The sequence below is a fragment of the Nothobranchius furzeri genome, chromosome 10, assembly GCF_043380555.1.
Source record: "Nothobranchius furzeri strain GRZ-AD chromosome 10, NfurGRZ-RIMD1, whole genome shotgun sequence".
Taxonomy (NCBI): domain Eukaryota; kingdom Metazoa; phylum Chordata; class Actinopteri; order Cyprinodontiformes; family Nothobranchiidae; genus Nothobranchius; species Nothobranchius furzeri.
Window position 1 is genome coordinate 69,067,173 of NC_091750.1, and position 25,207 is coordinate 69,092,379.

General features: G+C 45.6%; 1 protein-coding gene across 6 annotated transcripts in view; it reads right to left on the minus strand.

Annotated features, from left to right (window-relative positions):
• Positions 1-1,056: 1,056 nt before the first annotated feature.
• gtf2ird1 (GTF2I repeat domain containing 1) overlaps positions 1,057-25,207 on the minus strand; it is a 50,831-nt gene continuing 26,680 nt past the window's right edge. The window contains exons 9-27 of one of the 6 annotated variants that reach the window (XM_015961929.3): positions 23,811-23,994; positions 22,087-22,112; positions 21,825-21,951; positions 20,620-20,663; positions 20,328-20,408; positions 19,926-20,096; positions 9,581-9,634; positions 6,630-6,710; positions 6,168-6,351; positions 6,016-6,074; positions 3,604-3,675; positions 3,209-3,476; positions 3,034-3,062; positions 2,913-2,960; positions 2,759-2,836; positions 1,967-2,159; positions 1,856-1,893; positions 1,674-1,780; positions 1,057-1,301 (exon numbers count right to left, since the gene is read on the minus strand). In XM_015961929.3, the coding sequence (XP_015817415.3) occupies positions 1,233-1,301; positions 1,674-1,780; positions 1,856-1,893; positions 1,967-2,159; positions 2,759-2,836; positions 2,913-2,960; positions 3,034-3,062; positions 3,209-3,476; positions 3,604-3,675; positions 6,016-6,074; positions 6,168-6,351; positions 6,630-6,710; positions 9,581-9,634; positions 19,926-20,096; positions 20,328-20,408; positions 20,620-20,663; positions 21,825-21,951; positions 22,087-22,112; positions 23,811-23,994 (1,913 nt within the window). In that variant the 3' untranslated portion in view covers positions 1,057-1,232. The other 5 variants (XM_015961927.3, XM_054730963.2, XM_054730962.2 and 2 more) reach the window with 5 other exon arrangements.

Below are 25,207 nucleotides of genomic sequence, written 5' to 3' on the forward strand. Positions count from 1 at the left end.
CCCGGCCCGGGCCGACCCGGTACAGATGGGAATGGCCCTTTAGAAACCCTAATTTCAGGGAGGAAGTTCCGGTCCTTCCAGACTAGAACCTCACGCCACAAAAACAGCTTCTTCCCCTCCGCTGTAAGGCTCCTGAACAACCGATGAATGGCCAAAACACATGGAAACGCCCCAGTCACCCACATTCCTACGCTCATGATTGCTTTCTGGCTGTGTTTCTTTTCTGGTTATTGGATGTGTCCTAATGTAAACGCCGCCTGACCTGACTTCGATTTGAAGGCATGTTCGCACCTTGCCACCGAAACAACTTCCTAGTAGACGAGCCTCTCACCTACATGGCAACAAATCTGATTCAGATAAGGCGGGGCGAGGCTGTGAATGCACTTAAACACGAGAAGTTAAACTTTAAATGTAATCCTGGTTGCTAAGGGCAACCATAGGTTCTGGTTGACGCTGCTGACGCTTTCTTCATAGTGACAGGATATAAAACAGAAAAACACAACAAATAATATGGAAAGCCCTTCCCATCATCCCCATAAACACACGCTGAGTCACCTCCCACGCTACGGAAATGCAAGGCAACACATTTTATTTTGAAGGCCTAACTGGCGTTAAGGTACAGCATATTAAATATAGTTAGTCCAGAGACGTCATCGCAGAGTAACATACCAATCTTTTCTTTACATGATACATTCAGTCTGGCGTACTTTACAGGTTAATGCGGTGGGAAGATAGAAAAGGCTGCTAGCTGAGCGGCGCTCCCCGCAGGAAGCCCCCGCTGCTCCGTGGACCGCCGGCCGAGCCCGCGTGTCCGGGAGAGTCTGCAGGTGTAGCCACAGTCTCTCACAGAGCCGAGTGATCTATTTTACATCCCTGCACGTGTTGTTATAGTTCAATAAATATAATAAATAAAAAGTACAAATATCTGATATTAATGGAACCAGGTGGTTTATCAAAGTCAGCACTACATCACATCCTAACACGACTCAGCGGATGGACAGCTTTTAAAGGAAAACTACTTCAATGAGGCTTCCAGCTGAGAAATAAAAGTTCAGATCCAAATCCGGTTACGACCGCCTTTAGAAGGGACGCCGACAGCCGTCCTGCCTTCACCCGGTGCCGACGGGAACGTCGTCCTGCTGCTGATTGACGTTCCAACATTCTGCCGTTCCTCGTTTCGTCTCCGTCTTTTCTGGAAGAGTTGTCCCTTTGCCGTAGTTCAGCTTTGTCCTTCAGTGATTGACCTTCCCAGGAACCTGAACGTTGACCCCGCTGTAGTCCACCATGTACATGGGCCACTGCTGCAGACACACGGCGGTCAGGAGGGAAAACCACAGTTAACTCAAGCTTATTACGAGCGCTGAACACCGTTTACCTTTGAGTATAAAGGAAGTGAAATGGTGGCTTTGAGCTGTTCGTGTGGACCATACGAGACTCTGGAAAACTTACCTGGAGTTGAACTAAAAGCCTTGATGTCTAATTGTACTGACAACTAAGATCTTGTTCTCAGGGAACCGTGTAATACTTTCTCTTTTTAAAAGACGACCGGTCACCGAGTTCTCGTCTCCAGCAACAGGGAAGCGATTGGGTCTCTTCTACGTCACAGGAGGAGAACAAGGACACTGGTAGGACACCTGGGACCAGCAGAAACTAGGCGGAGGCATTGGACGTACCATGACTGGAATCTGATTGGTGGAAATTCCCAGCTCGGGGGAAGCAGGAACCCGGCTGCTCTCCTGAACTCTCTTGCGTTTCCGTCGGTTAGTCGAGGCCTCCGTTTCTGCTGAAGAACCAGACGGTTTGAGTCTGAGGCGCTGACCAGCAGAAAGGTCTCCCGCCCACAAGCAGAACCTACCCGTGTTGCACGTCTGGCTGCAGATTTCTGCAAACGGCCTGAAAGAGAAGAATTTGGTTTGATTTGGGAGTTTTGCGGATCAGGGTGTGGTCCGAGTGCTTCTCCACTCACTGGAGCTGGCTCTTGATGCTGAACGTGATTTTATCTGCAGCCTGAAGGATTTTCTCCAAACACACGATGTCGTAGGTGTTCGGGTTTCGGAAGGCGACGTCGTCCGGAAGCCCGCTGACTTCCACGGACTCTGGACTGCCTCGGATGAGTTTGTAGGGGACCACGATGGAGCGGTCCAAGCCCAGAGCCTCACCTAAACACAGATGGGGGGGGGGAAACTGAAACACAGACACCTACAAACCCACCCACACCGACATCAACACAAGTGATTTTGGTCTGATGGACAGGAAGTCCTCCCAAGGCGATGACGCCATGTAGAAGCACCAAAGGCGGTCCGCACTAGAAGAAGCTTTCTGATTTTACCCAAATTTCGAGGACGGGCTCGGTGCTTGAGTTCAAAACCTAGCTTGTTTGCAGATTGGCTAAAACATCTCAAAGCCGTTCGGCTTCAGTCGTTTGCATATTTGTTTTTAAATCCATTCGTTGTCAAAATAAACAAGAAAAATCCTTGTAGATGAGCTCGTATCGCTGCTAAGTTTTAACTTCCTTTTGGTGCCATCACGGTTGCTAGGCAACAGGACAAGCTGAGGGAAGGGGCGGGAACAGATGTGAAGTCCAGACCGTCCCGTTCTGAGTGGTCGAGGACGGACCCGAGCCACTTGGCCCAGGGAGGACGTGTCCTCACAAGACAGCTGTCCCCGGGTCGTGTCCACTAACCCACACAGGCATCACTTTACCGTTAGACACCGTCTGCTAACGGTTCTGACGGACACACGTCTCCACGGTTTTTACCGTATTTCTGGTTGAAAAGCTCCTTGACTTGCTCCCGGAGGACGACTTTCTCTCCCATTCGATTGACGTCGTCGTCGTCTGTGGGGAGGAGAGAAGGTGAAAACCAGGAAAACGACGATGCGGCGCCAATTTTAAACCCAAACCCAAACCTCACCGCTTATGGAAGCGTAGGCCTTCTTCAGCAAGGTGACTCTCCGAGGTGCTGAAACAACAACAAAACAGTTTGGTCGAACCCTGACCCTCCAGAAACAGCACCTGCTGAGTTCGGGTCGTACCTGGTTTTGGGATGAGTCCCTGAAACGGTCTGAAAACAAAAGGAAATAGTTTGTTTAAAAACTGACAAACTTAAAAACCAGAAAGTGGGAGCAGAAATGAGGAACTTTTTGAAGCTGGTCGAGACCGAGCCGGGCTACCAGCAGGTGAGGTGGTCACGTGACCCGGGCAGCCCACCTGGTGATGGTGAAGCAGATTTTGTCGGCGACCGCCAGGATCCTCTCCAGGTTCTGGGAGCCGAAGGTGCAGGGCTTCCTGAAGGGGATGCCGGGCGGGAGGCCTTCGATGATGACCGAGTCCGGGTTGTTCTTGATTCGCTTGTAAGGCACTTGGACGGGATACTTGATGCCCAAAGCCTCGCCGTACTTCCTGTTGAACAGATCCTGGACCTGCTCTCGCAGCGTGTTGGCCAGGTCGATCCTGGACAGCTTGGACTCCATGCACTCTGAGGACAGGACGGTTTGTTTATGTGGCAGGAAAGACGTTCAAAACGAGCCTTTAACCTGGAATGGTCCGAATATTCCCGTAATACGGACGCGTTTCTGGTTTGACCCGGAGGACCTGAACCATACCTGAGAATCCGGTCCTCTTGGAAATCGCTGCTGCGTCCTCGGTTATTGGCGTTGTGTCGTTGACGTCCAAATCTGTAAAAAAAAACAGGCATTTTGTTTTAGTTTGATGGTCTCATGAGCCGTCCTGAAGACAACAAACGTTGTTAGGAGTTTAGAGCTGCCGCAGATGAGCTTTATTACAGATTAAATGTAGAAACAGCTGCAGGAACCCCTTTTATTTAGTTTTATTTTAGAAAGGCTGTTTTAAATAGAGCCTGACCCGAGTCTGACCCCTACTTAGGCGGAAACCGACAGTTTAAAGCTTCCAGATGGTGGAAAAACAGCAGGTTTTAAACTAGAAACGTTCCGATCTGAGGAGCCGAAGCTGCTCCTGAAAATGTTTCATCAGCTATTTTAACTCATTAGGTGAGCAGCAGTGATTTCATCTGAATAGAAACAATAGAATATATTTCATATAGATATCTATCTATATCCCTCTCACCCTGTAAACATAGTAAATGTATAACACTGAACAATATTTTAATAGTAAATAAGAAAAACATACTAAAAATGATCAAACATATGAATAAATAAGTACATGAACAGGAGATCTGATCACTTGTCCAGGTCTTGATTTGCAGCCTAAACCAGAAAGGCCTCAAAGGGACACTAGGCGGTTTTGGCTTGCCTTTAGCACCCCCTAGTGTCCATTTAGTAGAACCTAAAGCAAAACCAACCTCCTCGCTGTGCGTTTGTCTTTTTTAACACCTTAATCTAACAGCTGAAACGTCTCCCAGCCTTCATTACAGTCTACAGGAGCGTATCATCACTAAATTAAACAAATCTGCTGTGTTCATGATGCAAAACACGCAGGAAACGTGCTGGAAGCCAGACTACAGTGTCAGGTGTGTCAGGTCCTTTTTTCCTAAACGGTAAACGGCCTGTATTTGGATAGCGCCTTCTTATGGGCTCGACACACGGGAGGCGACATCGCCTCTCCTCCATTCATTTTCAATGAGACAAAGCGATAATCGCGGGTCTCCCTCCTACCAAGCGAAACGCGAAAAACGTGCGTGTGAAATTTTGCGCTCATGCACGTGTCGTGCACGTGCGACCCAGCGACGCGATCCCAGAAAGTTGAAATATTTTCAACTTTTCATCGCTGTCGCTCGGACGAGGACCAATCAACGGAGGTTTCATTCACTGACCAATGAGCGGACAGGATGCTCCGTACACCTCCGAGCAAACATGGAGGAGAAGTTGGTTATTATTATGTTTTATAGTAAAATCAGAAGTAAGATTTCACACAACTCTAGCAGCACCTTGTGAAACATCATATCTACCACTTTATTAACTCTGAACCGCTTAAATAACCTTAATTCCCTCCAACCTGACACAGCCAAACAAAACAACGGAAGTTTCGATTTCGCCATGGAACAGAACGCGTAGACGGCTTTGCCGCTGCCGCAGATCGCCTCCCGTGTGACAGGTAATAAAAGCAATGGCGACAAATTTCGCTGATCGCGGTCGTTTGTCGCCTCCCGTGTGTCGAGCCCATTAGGCTTCTACGACCCCCCAAGGTGCTTCACAACACATTCACACGCTGGTGGGGATGAGCTACGAAGTAGCCCACTGATGGAGGCGCCACCGGTCCCTCCGACCACCACCAGCAGGCAAGGGGGGTTAAGCCCAAGGACACAACAGCAGAACTCTCCGGTCAGAACCGGGATTGAACCTGCAACCTTCCGATTACTGGACAACCCACTTAACCTGGGTGGCCTTTCATTAACCCTGTGCAGCCGGGGTATTCAACTGCAGTCCTGGAGGGCTGGTATCCAGCACGTTTTAGTGGTTTCTCTGCTCCAACACACTTGATGCAGTGGTTGAATCACCTGTGCAGCAGCTCATCAGGCTCTGCAGAAGCCTGTTAATCACCTGCTGATTGAAATCAGGTGTGATGAAGCAGGGTTGAAAGTAAAACATGCTGGATACCGGCCCTCCAGGACCAGATTTGAAGGCCCTAGCTGTAAATGTAACCCTTTAAAATGTAACTAAGTAAATAAAGTTTGGTATTCAACAAATCTAAAAGGCACAAAAAAGTAAATGTTGTTTTTATGAAATAAATAAAACTCCTTTTAACAGAACTTGATTTGTTGCCGGGTCTAAATTTCACCGTTAGTTTCAGGTTTGTTTTTAGTTTAGAGTCGCTGAGACGCGGGTCACACGTGAGGGAAAAGCCACCGAGTCTTCCCCACGGCGCCGACTCGGCAGCATTCTGACCCGGACTTGATTAAAACCCGGAGATGTCGTCGTTTGTCAGATTAAGTTTGTGTTTGTGGACCAGAGGAGCAACAATTTTGCTGCATTTAATAAAAACGGCTGTGGGCGGGGCTTCTTCCATCGGTGTAAAGCCTACAGGTGCACACCACTCACCTGCATCACAGGGCATGGAAGGCATTTCTTGTTTAAAGTGTTCTGTTAAAAGTTCCGGCCTGAGGACAAAACAAGACAAGGATTCACACGTTATTCCCAACTCCGCTCCACCCTCACAGCTGGATGGACTTCCTGTCTGTCGGCGTTCCTACCTTTTAATGAAAAACTGGATCTGGCCGCCAACAGCCAGGATCTTGCGGAGTTTGGCCGCTCCGAAGCAGTTTGGCCTCCGGAGGGAGATTCCCTCCGGCAACCCGGTGACGTACAAATCCTCCGGATACATCTGGAATTTGGAATACGGCACCTTGGCTGGTTCAGGGAGGCCCAGGGCTTCGGCTGGAGGAGAGGAGATGTTATGGAGCACGTCAGAGAACAAGAGCGAGAAGGAAGTTCAGAGCTCTAAAAAGACGAGACGCTGCTGCACCTCAGCACCTGTGGTTAAAGTCGGATTTAATCCCAACGCTTGCAGCGTTTAGCTGAACGCAATCAGTCCCAGGTGTTTCATCAAAACAAGTTAAATCATTCATAATCCAAAAGACTTAGAGCACGGCTACAAGTGGAGCAGACGGAAGTCTCACTGCGGCTCCCCGTGAAGGAGGATTGTGGGTATTTACCGTATTTAATGCTGAAGAGGTTCTCCACTTGTCTCCGAAGCTGAAGAATCATCTCACCGATGTCCTCCACCAGAGTCCCAGCTGGAAGAGACAAGCAGGTGAGCAGAGAAGCTGAACAGGTGAGTGTGAACATCACCAGCACTCCGACCCGGCGATGACACACCTACCGAATCCTCACCAGGTGCGTAAATCATGGAGAACGGAAACAGATGTAGGACAGCGGAGACGTGAGCCAGGGACTAAACCCAACAACAGAACCGGGTAAACTGGGTCTGGTTATCAAACGTAGCAGGAGCCCGTCGACAGCTGGGGATGGAGCCGGGTCTACACTCCAACAGCAGCATTACTGTCTAAACATACTATTAATAATATTTTAGCAATACTCATCTTTTCATTAAGACACATATTTAATCTTTGTTAGAAAACTGTGTGGAGTTCTGCTCCGACTGGATAATAATGTCACAAATATCTGATTTACTGAGGAGACACAGGGGAAAAAACGTGTCCTGACTTTGTTTTGTGGGACGCTGAAAAGTGGACACGTCCAGGGAAAAGAGGACATTTGGTCTTCAAACGACGAGGCTGAAGTTAGCTTCCGATTCGGGGGGAACGGCTAAAGGGCCATTACACCCAATTTTTCTCTACTCTGACCATCTTTAATATGCTCTAGCTGAAACACTACAACAGCCACACTGTTCAATCCTGTTCTAGATTATTCTACAATAATAGCAGATTGCATACAACCTTGTTTGGGATTTGTGAAAACTTTCCCTGATTTGTGAAACTTCAACAAAGCCTTAAAAAATCGGTCTGCGCATGCCCGATAGTAGCACATGTCAACGAGCACGGATAGTCCGACTATCTTGAAAATACACCTCCAAAACAATTCCTCCGCTCCTCCATTGTTCTAATGGCGTAGTTTTTTTCTCCCGGGCCGGCTCTCAGACAGGAACTCCGTCATATTACCGTAATGTATCGTACACCTCTGAAAAGTGCGGAGTGTCACCTTTCTGAAACCAGGGCTGAGGCAGTGGAAAAGAACGAGCATGGTGAGATGGATGAGAGGTAAGACAATCTGAGTCACTGAAAGATATCTGCAAGAAAGATTTTTTGTATGTCTTTGGGAATGGAGAAATACATAATACCTGAAAATTTCCTTTTTTTGCAGCAAAAAAGCGGAACTTCTCATGAAACTGAAAACAGAAATGGAGAGACGTTCAATTATCTGAAGTTCTCTGGAATGTGGGAGAATAAAAAAGTTTGAGGCTGAACATTTATGCTTGTTTATAATTAAGACACGCAAACATCAAAGTAACTTTTGCATAGTTGTGGCTGTTGTGTAACTGTGCTACATGTCACCGAAAAAAGACAATCTGTGTTGAAGTTTCACAAATCAGGGAAAGGTTTCACAAATCCCACACTGTGTTTTATTTGATCTGCTATTATTGTAGAATAATGCAGAACAGGTCTGAACAGTGTGGCTGTTGTAGTTTTTGAACTGCAGCTGTTCCATCATTGGCCAGATGCTGAAAAAACGCATAAATCAGGCTTTGCTGAAGTTTCACAAATCAGGGAAAGGTTTCACAAATCCCAAACAAGGTTGTATGCAATCTGCTATTATTGTAGAATAATCTAGAACAGGATTGAACAGTGTGGCTGTTGTAGTTTTTCAGCTAGAGCAGATTAAAGATGGTCAGAGTAAAGAAAAATTGGGTGTAATGGCCCTTTAGCCGTTTCCCGAATCGGAAGCTGGAATCGGAAGCTAACTTCAGCCTCGTCATCAAACGCGGATGACCTGTCTCCTCCTCGTTCACCTACAAATGGAGACCATATTCCACCCAAGTGTCCCGGAGTTCGATAATTAGGAAAAGCTATTTTTAACCAGCCCAGTCATTCTCCTGACCCGCTGTACTCCTTTAGCTTTAGCTTAGCATAAAACACAGGAAGTGAATGGGTCCAACTAGCATGGTGAGCAAAAAAAGTTCTTAAAGAGCAAGTCACCCCCAAATAAACTTTTTTTTGCTGATAAACTATATAAATGAATGTCAAATCGTGCTGCAGACACGTGTAGTCAATATTTTGGCACTTCAGTGCATCTTAGTTAAAATTTAAATATTCTGCCTAAAACTGTCAGTGTTGTGCCGTTGTCAGGTAAAAACTCTGCACTGTATTTTAATTTAAATCTGCCACCGCTATTGGCTAAGAGGTATGCTATGATGTAATCTGGTGCATTATGATGTCACAATGCTGTCGTGAGCCTGTGTGTGTGTGTGTGTGTATTTGTTAGCAGCTCTGCCTTCACGCTATATTAGTGCAATTAATGCCACAGCAAGTCATTTTGTCCAACAATTGCACAAATAATATCCAAAAAAGAATACACAAATGCTACAACTACTGGTCTACGTTGAGAGACTGAAAATGACCGAACAGTATCCAACCCAGACCGAGGCTCTACTGAGGCCTTTCCCCGGAGCTAGCTCTGTGGTCACGTGGGTCTGATGCTCATTAATTATACAGAATTTTAGGCTTTTAATACACTTAAATAGAAGAGTGAGAAAAACATTCACACCCCTCAGAGTTGTCATGAGTGTAAACTTGATCATTTAAACAAAAAACATGTTTTGGTACCAGGCTGTAAACATGTTTATTTCTGCTGTGAAATTGGTATTTTTAACATGGGAGTCAATGAGGATTTGCTCGCTTCTGACACCAGCCCCTAGTGGATGAGGGTGGAACTGCAATTTTTGGTACTTCCGGGTTGGCCTCAACTTTTCACCCGCATTGTGGGGGCTTGGGCTTTCCCTCAACACTTCAGAAAGGGAAAGTTCTTCGACAACCCAGATGTGATCTCTCATCACGCCCCCTACGTCCTGGACGCTGCATCCGTTTCGTGTAGACGAATCATTTTATTAAACTCTTCCACAGAAACCATTAAAACCAGTCCAGCGTACCTTCAGAGGGTCTCCTGATGATGTGGGAGGACGCGCTGGGAGACGAGGCTTCAGCTGAAAGATGAAAGGAAACACAAGCAGCACCCATTGTTGCTTTAGGCTGAAAATATTCAAGGGTATGATCAGAAGGTTTAACAAACACAGATTATACAGCAAGACTCTAAAATCTGGGATTATAATCTAGATTTGCTGTAATCTTTGAACCAGGAGTCACTGAAATAGTACTCTAGATTATTCTTCTCATTAGCACTTAGATATTTCAGTGAAGTGTAAAGTACATTACAAACACAATGTATTATTATTGTTGTTGTTGTTGTTGTCTCGTTTCTGAATAATTCGATAAATAAAAACTCTAAATAATCTATCCTTTACAATGTTCATTATGTCCTCTTTTTAAATATTAAACGAGGTTCTTTTTGCTTCGGACATGAAGTGTTTCGAGTTACCTTTTACATGTTTGCATGTCGAGCAGTAAAACATTCACGGGGGAAACCAGCAGAACATGACACAAGAAGTAAAGAGCACCAGAAGGAATGTGAGAAGGAAACAACAGAAAGACTCACAAGGACAACAAAGGAAAAAACAGAGGAGCAAACCCTCAGGTCAGCCATCTCAGATCATTGCAAACAAAATAATCACATCATGGACTGGGATCAAGGGAAAATTATCAACACGGAGAACAACCGGTTCTAACGTTGGGTCAGGGAGGCAATAGAAATAAGGAAACGGGAACATGAACAGTGTAACGATTAAATTTACGTATTATTTAAGGAACCATAAAATGTGAGATTCCATAGGAAGTTTGAAATCAATCTTATGGATCTGTGGATAACTTAAAACCAGAAGATTGGAACTTTTTATTGCAGGGATTATGTAACACTTCGTATTAACTCAGGCCCTGTCCACACGTAGCCGGGGATCTGCCAAAACGTAGATATTTTTCTACGTTGTGGCCTGTCATCCACACGAAAACGGAGTTTTTTCACACGAAAATGAATCTTTTTAAAAACTCCGGCCAAAGTGAAGATCTGCGTTTTCTCCGTTTTGGGTGTCTGCGTGTGGACAGACAAAACCGGAGTTTTAAGGTCCGCAACGTCACTTTCCACGACAAAAAAATGCTGACATCACATGTGCGACCTGTGTTTACACTAGCGGCATCATGGAAGCCCTCAGAGCTGCGCTCGCTTTATCAATTGTCCAAGCGCTTTCTGCTTGTTTGTTTTTGCAAGTGGAATTACTGCTCCTTGCGGAAGACCACAGACGAAGGACGAGGTTAAGAACGGGGGAAGTACTGCCGCCTACAGGTCTGGCATGTCCTTAACAACGTATTTATCCGGGTACGTGTGGACAGTTTTTTTTTAAAACGCGGTGGTGTGGATGCAAGTTTTTGGAGGGGCGGATATTCGTTTTTAAAAAACCCCGGCTACGTGTGGACTAGGCCTCAGAGACAAAAGAGAGTCAAGTTTTAAAAGTTTAAAGATTTATTACTAAACAAATTAAAACTAGACTAACTTTAAACACTAAATGTATAGTGTAACTAAGGTGAAGTGAGACGGAGAATGGTGTAGTGTGGAATGTTGTTCAGAACCAGCAAATCCGGAGAAACGATTAGTTCTGATGGGAGTGAAGGTGATGTTTCGCACTAGGCTTTGGTTGGGAGATTCATAAACACACGTTGAGACGCCATTCTGCCGGTCTACCCTTAGCGGAAGTCCCCGTCTAGATCAGGAGGTGTAGAGGTCCAGCTTGGACCTTTCTGGAGCCGAAGCCTGTAGCACGACTGCGGCTGCCGACCAGTCCAGTCTTTGAGATACTTCCGGGTCACGACAGTTTTATCGGCATCAAGCGAGACCCAAAAAGGGGTCGTGATGGTTCAGCTTTTATTCTGAAAGGAACCGTTGCAGCAGGTGGAAGAGCAACAGATTTTATCCAGCTTGTCGTTGGTTCTTTTGGCTGAAGAGGAAAGTTACGGATTGGCCACTCCGACAACTTCTCTAGAACGCTTTGAACTGGAGTTTAAGGCCTAGTCCACATGTAGCCGGGGTTTTTTGAAAACGAATATCCGCCCCTCCAAAAACTTGCATCCACACCACCACGTTTTAAAAACAAACTCTGTCCACACGTACCCAGATAAATACGTTGTTAAGGACATGCCAGACCTGTAGGCGGCAGTACTTCCCCCGTTCTTAACCTCGTCCTTCGTCTGTGGTCTTCCGCAAGGAGCAGTAATTCCGCTTGCAAAAACAAACAAGCAGAAAGCGCTTGGACAACTGATGGATCGGGTAGTGACAGAGCGCAGCTCTGAGGGCATCCATGATGCCGGCTAGTGTAAACACAGGTCGCACACGTGATGTCAGCATTTTTTTGTCGCGGAAAGTGACGTTGCGGACCTTAAAACTCCGGTTTTGTCCGTCCACACGCAGACACCCAAAACGGAGAAAACGCAGATCTTCACTTTGGCCGGAGTTTTTAAAAAGATCCGTTTTCGTGTGAAAAAAACTCAGTTTTCGTGTGGATGACAGGCCAAAACGTAGAAAAATATCTACGTTTTGGCAGATCCCCGGCTACGTGTGGACAGGGCCTAAGATGACGTGGGCATAGTTTTATAATTTGGATGTTTTGATTTACGGTCAAATCAAAAGAGGACAGCTTTACCAAGCACCACCAAATCCACGCCTCCGTCAGATCTGGAAGATTCTGAATGGATCAGTAAAAACAGTGGTTCATGTCTTAACGCTACATGAGATCAGTCTCTAGTGGAAACATTTAAAGTTATATTACTTATTATATTCTATAGGATTATAATATCAAGTAATTAATATTTTCATTTCACAGATTGGTTCATATTTTATTATTGACTAACACTTTGTTTGATTAGCTATGGGGTTGGCAACCTTCCCCCATCAAAGAGCCATTATTACCCATTTCCCACAGTAAAGAAAACACTGGGAGCCGCAGCGTTGTGGGCGGGGCCTACCCTCTGACAGCAGAGCACTGCTTTAACAGATCACAACAGGTGACAGCAACCAATACCAGTCGCTCATGTACCTCAAAGTTATCTTTCAACAGAAGATAATTAATAAAACAGTTTGTTTATAATTGATCCAAAAGTTGAAGCCCGTCTGTGCCGCAATATTTCGATATTTTTCACCCTGCTAGTGGTTTTAGTGGTTGAGCAGGTGACGCTTCTTGAGGCATCACACATAACTGTTCAGAATACAAATCCAGACTCTGTCTCGTTGGACTGTTGTAATTCAACTTTGTACTGAACTAAACTTTGCATTAAACATTGTTTACACTGACGGAGGTAACGGCGCAGCGTGGTGGCTCTGGTGTTCATCAGGTTTAATGCTTCTGTTTGCAACAATCTTCACTAGAAGGTAAGACGGTTAAATGACGGGGTTCGCACGACCCGATGTTTCCCGTAATTATTTTGACGGAGAAATCTCAAGCCTGCAGATGCGCTGACATTTTAACGCACATCGTGGAGGTAGCTACATCAATCAGGAAAAGATTCCCATCAGAACATCTGAGATGGACGCTGAGCTCAGCGCAGCCCGCTGTTAGCGCGCGCGTAGCGTGGACAACGAGCTGAAGATAGATCGGGGGCTTGGAGCGCATCACAGAACCAGAACCATGTAGGAAGATTCTGTGTGTTCTAAACCCGGTCTCTCAGAGACTTGTCACTTAGAAAATGTTCCCTGATTATGAATCTTCGGCTGAACAGCGCTTGTTCCTGTCTCCAACACTGGGACGCATCCACGAGCCTGTCTGAGGAACAGTCCAGCATCTCCTCCTCAGCTCAGAAAGCTCCTATAGAGACATTTGATTACGCACAAGCAGGTGACCTGTTCACGTTTACGCAATCTTTAAATTTAGAATTGGCTACATATGAAAACATGAATAAAATACATTGTAATTAAATATTCCTTAATTAGTTTACAAGCAGAGTCTAGGAGCCCCATCAGATGGATGAAAGAGCCGCATGCAGCTCCAGAGCCGCGGGTTGCCGACCCCTGGATTAGCTTTATTAAAACTAGAGTTCTTTGATTTGTTAAAAAGAGAGTCCTTTTCTTCTCTTGAGCTGGAAAATAAGAAACAGTTTAGAAGCAGATGCTTGAGACCTTGAGCAACATCTCATGCAGATTAGTTCTTGGTGAGGAGAGGGGAAATGACTTTTAGGTGGAAAACAGTCATTTCATTCCGTTACAACCGAGACGAGGGGGCCTATCTATCGCGTCATACCCGTGTCACAACCCGTGCACGCGCATTGGGTCCACAGCGCGCGTGTGAACGGGACTCGCGCGCATGTGAACGGGACTCGCGAGCGAAAATATACATGGCGAGAGGTCATTTGTGCACAGAGAGGGAGCAAACTGTGTCTGTGAGCGCACAAGGATGTGCACAAGTGACAAACCTGCGTGCGCGCGTTGTCAACGAGCACACGGCAGAGGAAAACGTGCGCGCGCGGCAGCCTCTGTGCGCGCTCGGCAGCCTCTCTGCGCGCTCGGTTTCTGACTCCTGCTCGCTCGGCTGTAAGGGCTTTTGGCACTCTGGAGGCGTGGCCTGTGGCAGATCTTGTCTGTCCTCTGATTGGTTAGTTCACCCCGCACTTTACCCTCTATCTATATAAAAAAGTCTGATGTTCAGTAGTTGCTGGCATAGCTCAGCTGGGAGAGCGGGTGACTCTCGCCCCGGAGGATCCAGGTTCGAGTCCGGGCAAGGAAAATGTAGTAGACGTCATGTTAATTTTTCTTAATTTCAGGTATTTTACAGTTGTGACCATTCAACTGTCATTAAACGTCCGAATGTTTGCTGGGCAGTGTTTTAAAAAGTGCACATAAGCTAGATGGTTTTAACCATATAAAATTACATTTTTTGTGATACTGGAAAAATACATACTGAAATAAAACTACTGATTGAAAACTTTATGACTGTGGTTGTACAATATATGACTCACTAATACACTGCAAACTCCCTTAGAGTGGGGCTTCTCCCAGCTGAGCTATGCCAGCAACTACTGAACATCAGACTTTTTTATATAGATAGAGGGTAAAGTGCGGGGTACACTAACCAATCAGAGGACAGAGAAGATCTGCCACAGGCCACGCCTCCAGAGTGCCAAAAGCCCTTACAGCCGAGCAAGCAGGAGTCAGAAACCGAGCGCGCAGAGAGGCTGCCGAGCGCGCACAGAGGCTGCCGCACGCACGTTTTCCTCTGCCGTGTTCTCGTTGACAACGCGCGCACGCAGGTTTGTCAGTTGTGCACATCCTTGTGCGCTCACAGACACAGTTTGCTCCCTCTCAGTGCACAAATGACCTCTCGCCATGTATATTTTCGCTCGAGAGTCCCGTTCACACGCGCGCGAGTCCCGTTCACACGCGCGCTGCCATGTATATTTGCGCTCGCGAGTCCCGTTCACACGCGCGCTGTGGACCCAATGCGCGTGCACGGGTTGTGGCACGCTTTAAACGCCATACCTATCAGCCGTCTCGCACCTGGGATTCCCGTCCCCAAAGACCAGCCAGCGGAGATGGGCGTGACCGGCCCGGCGGATCTGACAGATCCGGGTTGGTCGCGCCCACCAGTAGAACAGCTGATAAAGACGCGTCACACAAACACCAGTGACACTTCTGAAGAAGACCGCAGACGGTGGATGAAGGTAATTAGAAACACCTTGATGTCCGAAGCAAAAAGAGCCTTGTTTAATATCTAAATAATCTAATTCCATGCTTTTGTTCTTTTTAAACACAGAAACAGTTTTGTTTACCTGTTTTGTAGCTACAGTTTCGCCGAAACTGTAGCTACAAAACAGGTAAACAAAACTGTTTCTGTGTTTAAAAAGAACGAAAGCATGGAATTAGAACCACGACACAGCAAGAACACACCTAAGACCTAAATAATCTAATTCTGAATGGTTGGTGTGACGCCAACATCACTTACCTTCATTTTCTTTCCTTTACTGGTAAATTGTGAAAGAAAAGAAAACTTAAAGAACAATCAAATAAACCAGAAAAGATGCTGGCTAAGACCAGGACCCTCTGAGTAGACTCGCGCTCGCCGGCGGGAGAGCTTGCTTCAGATGCACAAAACCTGAATCTTTCGTTTATAAACTAAAACTCTTTCATATTTAGACAGAACTATTAATATTCATATTTTCTGGGTATGAGTTCAGCTGAGGTGAGGAAATAACTCAGATTAATCTTTATAATTTAATCCTAAATCCCCCGACGGGGAGAGCGGACTCTACTCAGGTGTTCCTGTTACGTGACTCGGCTAAAGGTCCAGGGAGACCAGCTCTAGGAGGGAAGGAATCTGGGATCTGAGTCGGATCTTTGAGGGAAAGGTTGATCTTCAGCTGATTGTTGGGGCACTAGGACCAGTGTCTCACTTGGCTGCGGCTGACGGAGTGCACTCGTCTCTAAACTCCAAACCCTCGTGAGACTTTTCGGTTTCCTTGTGTAAGTCACGGAGCCTCCGTGACTTCTTTGAGAGGGGCTGGAGACCAAATTGTGAACAACTGAAACATAATTTGGATGCTTTGTGACTGAAGTTTCACATTAAAAGAGCTTGAGAGTCTCAGTTGTAGGAAACCGTGTCACACGTAGCGATTAAGAGCGATTCCAGGTGAAAAGACGCAGGTTTCGTCTCCAGCTATAGCGGCGGCAGCCCGGTGAGATCCTGGCTCCAATCTGCAAATGTGCACGATGCATCACTTCAGTTCCACTTTACCATACGGCTCTGCTCATAAACGACATCGCTAACAGATAGGTCAGTAATAAATCCCTAATAAGGACCATAAACCCACTAAACTGACCGGTTTGTTGCCAAATAGTGAGCCGAATCAGTTAAGCTGCAGTGCATTTATAACTGTTCACTAATTATTAATGAATAATTTTATGTTTTAAACTTTATAATAAGGTCCCTTTAACATTAGTGGATGTTTGTCCTGTAGTCACTATCACAGTGCGCTTAGACTGTGATTTCCCCCAACACCTGAGGGTTAGGGTTAGCCCGTAGCCCTTTACAGGGCAACCTCACGGTGTTGTTGTAGTCCATAACCAAAGTCTATTTCTGTCACAATTTTCAAAAATGTTGATTTTCCTGCAGAAAATCAGAGAAAATGAAGTGATGGACGTTGGCCCTGTCCTGGGAAGAAAAATACCAACATAAAATAACACGAACAAGTTAAATCATCGTTGTTTTTGCATAATATAGATAATTTAAGACATTTTAGAATAATCTAGCTCATTTTAGAACATTATACCACTGTTCAAAAATATAGAATACATCACAATATAGTAGCCTGGCCGGCCAGACTCGTCCTGTTTGATTCTGCACAGAGAGAGTCTGGTAACTCACAGGCAGAGCTGCACTCGAGGGGTGGGACTAGGCAGCTCAAAAACAACCAATCAGAAAAAAGACGGAAACCCCGATCGTACCGCGCGACGCTTTCGTTTTTACCTGTAGTAAAAAAGGCGTCTGGCGACGGCGCAAGCATCTTTTATTTTCTTTAGAAGAAATGCTTTTAGAGCTTCTACTTGTGGTTTTTAAGACATTCGAGTCATTTAGAACAGAGGAAAGAGTCGCAGCCAACTCTGCCGCTGTCTTCGTTGTTTACGAGAAACTGAGCGTCGCTGTGTGTGACGTCCGCGACGCTGTAGTTTATTAGCTGTAGTCAAAAATGGCGTCTGGCGACGGCGCAAACATCTTTCTTTAGAAGAGAGGCTGTTAGCGCTTCTACTTGTTGTTTTTTAAAAGATGTGTCCAAGTCATTCAGAACAGAGGAAAAAGCCGCAGCGAACTCCGTTTCAGTCGCCATGTTCGACAAACTCGGCGTTGTGGTGTGTGACGTACGATACTCAGCGCCGATTGGCTCGGTTGCGACTCTCCGGGGGTGGGGTTGTGTGAACAGGAGAGTTCCCAGACCCGTTCTCAGTGCAGAATTAAACAGGAGGAGGGGTCTGGCAGGCCAGGCTACAGTATAGTATATTTTTATAAAAAAGGATTTTTGTGGAATATTTTTGAAAAGTTATTGAACTTTAGATATGATCTCTGATCAAATATAGATTATTTTATATCTGAGGATCTGCCTCAGTGTCATCTTCCTCCTGTTCATCATCATCACTGATGGTGAGATGGGTTGGTGCAATAACTGTCCTCCTCAAGACATCTTCGCTTAAAACTACAACATATATTCAGCATCATAATTGTTATTTTTGCTGTTACCATGAATATTACGATTATGTCTAAAAAAAAAAAACTACAGAATTTACCTAAAAAATATTCATAATTTCTTTGACTTGTTCAGGGCGTGTGTTCAAAACTGGAAGATTTGATTTTCATGCTAAGATTTCACCAACTTTATTGAGTTTAACATTTACAACACATGAACCCTTATCTAGCACAACTGGTCAACCTTGTGGCGTGAGAGTTTCATAAACCTAGCTTTGTTTGTTTTCCAGATCTGACCGTAAACACGAGAGAAGACCGAGGAGTCTTCTGGCTCTGCAGACGCACCGATATTTGGTGCGTTAATGCCCCGCGCTGATTGGTGGAATGGCGTCATGGCGCAAACCGTGACTAGCTTGATCTCTGATGATTGTTTGGGGGAAATCTCATAATTCTAAGAGTTTGTGAAAAGGCACATCGACATAATTTATGATGTGAGTGGAAGTGTCTAAATATGGACGTTGGCCCTATCAATGGTTGAAGCTGAGTGTCAAGCAGGGAGGCATTGGGTCCCATTTCTAGTCTTTGGTATGACCCGACCGGGTAATGGTAAAAAGTAGGGATGTGTATTTTTGAAATTCTGGTGATACGATACATATCACGATACAGGGGAGACGATACGATATATCACGATATATTGCGATACATTCAGTCAGACGTTACAAGCTATTTTTTTTACTGAATTTATTGTAAGAATGTTCAATAAACAGTCCAAACTGATAAGTAACATGTTTAACATGAGGTATCTGAACCATGATGGAGGGATTTACATTTCAGTGGTGGAAACAAAACCCGCTGCACACTGCTGCCAACTAGCGGGTGGCGATTGAATTGCGCAAAACGAAAAGAAAATACACAAATGTTTGCATGTAAATTCTTTCAGGAATTAGATACACTGCTTTTGAATATCGATGTAATAATCGCAGGAAAAAATATCACGATATATTGCCATATCGATATTTCCGATACACGGCTTTTGAATATCGATATAATATTGCTGGGAAAAATATCACGATATATTGCCATATCGATATTTTCTTACATCCCTAGTAAAAAGTAAAGTAAAGTTTTCAGAAGCTCGTAGTGCTGATGAGATTGGGACTATGACCCGACCGAGACTCGGGGAGAACTGCAGCTGCATACCCCGGTCAGCGTGTCCCATTACCGTGTTGACGGGAGGAGATGAAGTCTGCTCTTGGGCGGGATGTACCGAGGCGCTGGTTCAATGCAGAGCCTCTGATTTCCACTCCATCAGAACTTCTGGATAATTTTACTGGACTGCCGCGGGTCTCCATTTCACCAAACTGTCCCACTTTCAGGGACCGACCTAGTACCCGGGCTGGGGTGTGTACTCGGAAAGGGCCTGGTAGAGTCGCTGGGCGGGACTTGTGGTTATCTCATGCTGATTGGTTGTAAAATTGAAAGAGTTGATGGTGAAGCGGAATGGAAGGAAGACCCGATGCGCAGCAGGACCGCTTACATGAGCGCCTGTAAAAAGTAGCTCTTCCTTTATGTCCCACAACCACCGAGTGGATTAGACTGTGTCGTACTTTGACAGAAGAAAATGTTTTAATGATATCCGCGTGCATGGACGCATTTTATTGTTGATCAGTGATGTCACTCATAGCTGAAACACCTTAGCATAGTTCCATGGAGGCACAATGGCTGAGAGGACCAAGCCAACGTGTTTTCCCAGTCCCCTTCCCCCGCCTACAGATGTCCTGGACCTCCTAAAGCAGAAACGTGGTCTGAAATGTTTATTAAAGCAACTCCAGATGAAATATATATAAGGGAAAAGATTTGACTCACTATTTAGCAAGAAACCCCTTTGTTTAGTCTCACTCATACCTCAGTGATAGTTAATGACTTATAAAGTGTTGCAGATAAACTGATGACAGACCTATGACCCTTTTATGAGGGGGTCCTCTTAGTTCTGTCACTGCTGATGCACAGTGCTTCTCACAGACGCCAGTGATGGGAGGCTGAGCCAGGTGGGGGTGGTTTGGTCTCGAGGAGGTTAAAAATGAAGTGCTTCATACTCATTTAGCTTCCTAAAAAGGCCGCGGATTGGAGATCCAGGAGCTGTGAGGAGGTGAGGATAGCTGGAGATTACCTGAGTGGTTTTCCACGGGGCGAGGAGGAGCCGGGGGAGCTGGAGTAGCAGGGGGAGCCGAGGGAGGAGGAGGGGGAGCCGAGGGGGTGGCTGTGGCCGGACACGGCGCAGCTGGACCGGGATCGGACCCGAGCTCACTGGGCTCCTCCCCACTGGTGCTGGCTTCTACTGCTGGTTAGGACCAAATAATAAAACATCAGGAGGTGGTTGGAGTGAATGGGCTGGTCCATCACAAACCCCCAAAAATCAGACCCCATAACTGTCGGTTATTGTACTTGTCTACTTTCTGAACGACTCTTCTGCGTAACAGATGAACGTTGCTGTCAAACAAAATGTAAAACAAGCAAAGACTTTCGTGTCCTTGTATCGGGACATTTGAAAGACGTGACAAACGGCACTCACCAGGCACCATCACCGGGACGACGTCCCCATCTGGAGGTTCTGTTTTAATCCTCCTCAGAGGAACGCCGTCACTGGAAGGACCTGCGCGATTTCAAACGGATTTAAGGACAAAACGCGTGTCTGATTGGACTAAAATGACCTCAATGGAGACAAAAACACCTGAGGACAGGACATCAGTGTCCAGCGTCTCAACGTGATAATAATGAATTAGATAATTAAAGTTCCTGAGCCGCTTCTTTAATACTAGACAGAAAAGGAAAAACTCGACAGGTATTTCTTATTTAACGATTACCTGCTTCACAGTCGGCCTGGGGGCTCACACACGCACTCGTTGATCTGCGAAACAATCAGAAAATAAAAACCCTTTAATGCGATTGTTTTACAAAACAAAAACATCTGAATTCACCAGAATCAAAGCTCTGATCAGCTGATGCTGACTGAAGCCTGAGGAGTCTGAGGCGGCGTTTCTGTAGTGATTGACCTCTGACCTCAGGAGGGAGGCCATGGAAATCCACGCTTGGGAATTTGTCTTTAACGCTTCCACTAGTGAAATATCTTCCTGTCTGTAGAATAACAGACTCCAGATTGTTTGGGGATGACCTTTAACCTTTCTCAGATCATGAGCTGCTTCCCTCCGCTGTCGTCCCTTCTTGGTGTTAAAGGTCAACTCTACTTCTATTTTTTAATACACTGACAGTGGTCTCTAGTAGGAATTAATGCCTTGTAATTAGTTCTCAGGGCAGAAAGAGCTCCGGTGCGCCTGTGTGACGACGTAGAAGACAGCCAGAGAAAATCGATTCACACGACAGGATTTAGAGTCTTATTTCCTGATATTTGGACTTCTCTCCTCTGATTGGCTAAAAGCAATGCGACTCTTCCACTGTGACGATGATAATCAAAAATAATATTTAAAACTATTTGATTTCAAGACAAAACGGATGAGTCTTGTTTTTATTATACGATGAAACGAAAATTTACAACATCCGTCTATTTTCAGCCGCCTATCCGGAGTCGGGTTGCGAGGGCAGCCGCCTAGGCCGGGATGCTCAAACTTCCCTCTCCCCAGCTACTTGGGCCAGCTCTACCGGGGGAATCCCAAGGCGTTCCCTGGCAAGCTGAGAGACATAGTCCCTCCAACGTGTCCTGAGTCCTCCCTTGGGTCTCCTCCCGGTTGGACGTGCCCGGAAAACCTCACCAGGGAGACGTCCAGGAGGCATCCTGAGCAGACGCCCGAGCCACCTCAACCGGCTCCTCTTGACGTGGAGGAGCAGCGGGTCTACTCCGAGCCCCCACCCCCCGGATGACCGAGCTTCTCACCCTATCTCTAAGGGAGCCCGGCCACCCTGTAGAGGAAACTCATTTCGGCCGCTTGTATCCGTGATCTCGTTCTTTCAGTGACTACTTTATAACTAATTTATAACCTAAAAGATAAAATAAAAATAATAACATTCGAGGGAATGATGAATTCTGAATTCAGCTGCAGTAAATGGGTCCGACCTGCTGCTGTGAGGGTTGCTGAGCAGCTCGGTCGCGGTGGGGAGCATGCTCAGACCGTCGCAGAAGCCGTCGTCGGGCGTGGCGCTCAGATCGAGCCTCCCCTCCTCCCGCGCTAGCTTACCAGCAGCTGCACCAAAACAACAAAAAGGGACAAAAACTGTTTCAAAATAATTAGTGACACTAAGCAGAAGAAGCCATGGAGGCAGATTAGCAGTAAAGGGGCCAAATAAACTAAATCAATAAAAATGAGTTACAGCCTTACCAGTAAAAATCCTTTCATCAAACATTCTGGAACATAAAAAGACAAACGTGTGGTTAGTCGCAGGTCCCAGCGAGCATCTCAGCTCTCAGGGCAGGAAAACCCGACGCAGAGTCTTCAGGAGCGGATTCAGCATAGAAACATGTTTTACAGGAGAAACTAGCACGCTGGTCTGGTCTCTGTCAGAGCAGATTTTACTTGTTTTTATTATTTATTCCTGTTGGAAAACATTTCAAACCAAACGGTTTACTTGACTCGTCAATCATCATTTATTACAGGAGAAAAAGATTTTTCCCAGGCTGGAATAACGGAGAAACTTTATTCTGATGCATTCATCCGTAACTTTTCACTCACTAGTTTTGATGATTTTCCCCAAAACTATATTTATTAAGTTCAAAAGAAAACTGAAGACCACCTAATGGATCCCTGTACACAGTAATGCATCATATAACCATGTTCTGTTTTTAGAAAATAAATTCATTTTATTAGTTTCCTGGTGTAAAATCAAATAATGAAATCATCAAAATGTTCTTTTTTATTCTAGGACTTACGTCTGTTTAACTGGAGCTTCTGAGTCAATTAAAACCAGTTTGTTAGTGAAACGTAAACCACAGCATCCACGCTGGTTTGCCGGAGTTTCTACCAGGGTATCTGCAGGTATAAGGGAGCCAAATTTAAGACCTTTTTTAAGAAATGTAAGCAATTTTTTAAAATTTAATTTAAGCTATAATTTCCAGCTATTGCCTGGAACCGGTGCTAACCATGTCGCAAACGTGGGATTAGCCACCCAGCTACCATTAAACTTGCACTTCCCCATGGCGCAAGCTCCCACTAGCTTAACCAGCTAATGTGCTCATCTAAAAATGGCCCCCTTTCACAACCAGCTGAACGTGTACGGTTCTGCATACGCCAACATCGTACACTAAAAATGCTGAACACAAACTAGAAATTCACGAAAATTTTATGGAAATAAAAGAATCTTGTTTATTGGGTCTTTGGTAATTTAAGACCTTTGGAAACCGTATTTAAGGATTATTTGTGATTTTTAAGGATTTTTAAGGCCTTAAATTTGGAAAAGCAAATTTAAGACTTTTTAAGGACCGGCGGATACCCTGTTCTACACATGTGCAGGACTGGATAAGGCGGGTTTCTGATGAAGGTAATCCGGATTTTCCATCTGAGGCTCTGAGGTTTAATCTGTGACGATAATCTAGGAGTGAAAGGAAACCCAATTCAACAGGAACCAGGTTGTTCTGTGGCTCCTCCCCCCACAGAAACGTTTAACAGGCGCTAAACGAGTGATGAAATGTAACCCCCCGTCGACGCCAGATGTGAGTTTTCATCTGTGTGACGTCGTTTAGAGCTGCAAACGTTTTAGCTTCACTTTAACTGAATCAGAGTGGTGAAGCCATCAGGGTCTCCATGAGGAACATCTCTCAAAGACAGTAGAAATGTGATAGAAGTCTGGATGAATGGCATCCAGTCCTTCCTAATTCTATTAACACTAATGAGCTGCCTGCAGGACGGGTGAGGAGCTGCGTCACCTCCAGCGAGACGCGGTGGCTCGTTTCAGTCAGCTCCAACAAACGGGAGGAGGAGCGAGCAACACGCAGGCGAGGGGGGTGGGCGTGATCCACCCGCCTGGTCTGGGTGGTGGACGCTGATTAAAGAGTTTACTGAACAACAACCGTTCTGTGTTGATCACATGATAAGGTCTCCATGGTTACCGTTTGATGATGAACCTGATCCCGTGGCGCTCGTCCAGGATGCGTTTGAGCTTCGGGACTCCGTACGTGCACGGCCTCTTGAAGGGGATCTGATCGGGGATGCCGATGATCTCCACGGCTCCGGGATCGCAGGCGATTTTACGGTAGGGGACAGGCACCATGTGGTCTAGACCCAACGCCTCGGCTGGGGGGAAAAAACATGCTCACTGTTTATTTATTCAAATGAAAACAGCTAATAATCTACAAACACTTCACCCAGAGGGATGAAAAACCTCACGTGAGACTTTTTAAATGAAGATAATTAAATCTAAACGAGAAATACATTTTAAGTGAATGATAATTAGCTCTGAGAGCTTGGATGGTCCCATGGGTCTAAAAAGTAGAAACGCGGTAATAATCACTAAAAAGTTCCAATAAACATCCTCTGGATTAAACATCAAAGCTTGTTTTGCATCGCTAATAAAAAGTATGGAGGTCGTTAATAAACATTCTGGTTAATAAAGTCTGAGCGAGGAACACCTTTCTACTACATCTGGGGTGTTTTACGGCACAAATGATTTTAATCTTTGTTTCTCCAAACAGGAGCCAATCAGGAAGCTATTTATTATTAATTATTAGCCAAAATCAAATCAAATCAAACTTTTTTTGTATAGCACTTTTCATGCATAGGATGCAACACAAAGTGCTTAACAGATTGAAATGACCCATATAAAGCTTAGTTTATGCTTGACGCATTCACTTTCTGCTTGGTGATGCGGCTCGTGGATGGAACGCGCTTCACAACTCGCAGCGTTTATGGTTCATGTGGCTCGTCTCTGCGGTGAGCCAATATTCTCCCAAACTGTAGGGGGCAGCATGGAGCTCTACGGCATGCACCCATCACTACACCATAGTAGAAGTAGAAATTACTGTTTACAACATGGCATTCCAACATTTTTAACAGCGTCCTCGTCTTTTCCGACAGTGCGAGCTATTTCTCTCCAAGAATTATTAACAACATGTTGATCACGGTGATCTCTGAGAGCTGAATCATACAAATGTCTGTATTTACGAACCTCTGCCATACTAGTTCTTGCCGGTCCGCCATGTTTTTCCGCGACCGTCCGTCCACGTGGTTAGAAATTTTCCGAGGTGTGCGTTGCGGAAATTCTGGGCCGTGCGGACGGAGGCGCGGTGGAGGGGCGTGGTTGTTAAAATGACGCAAAATGGCACAACTTTTCCGCGCGGAGCCGTGCGGACCTCGCGGACGCGTCAAGCATAAACCAACCTTAATCCACATTCCCTCCCTTTCCCACACTTAATACAATTGTGACAGTTTCACCCCCAATCCACAAACCATTCCTAGGCGCGCACACACACACACACACACACACACTAGGCCGAGCTCAGATTGGACA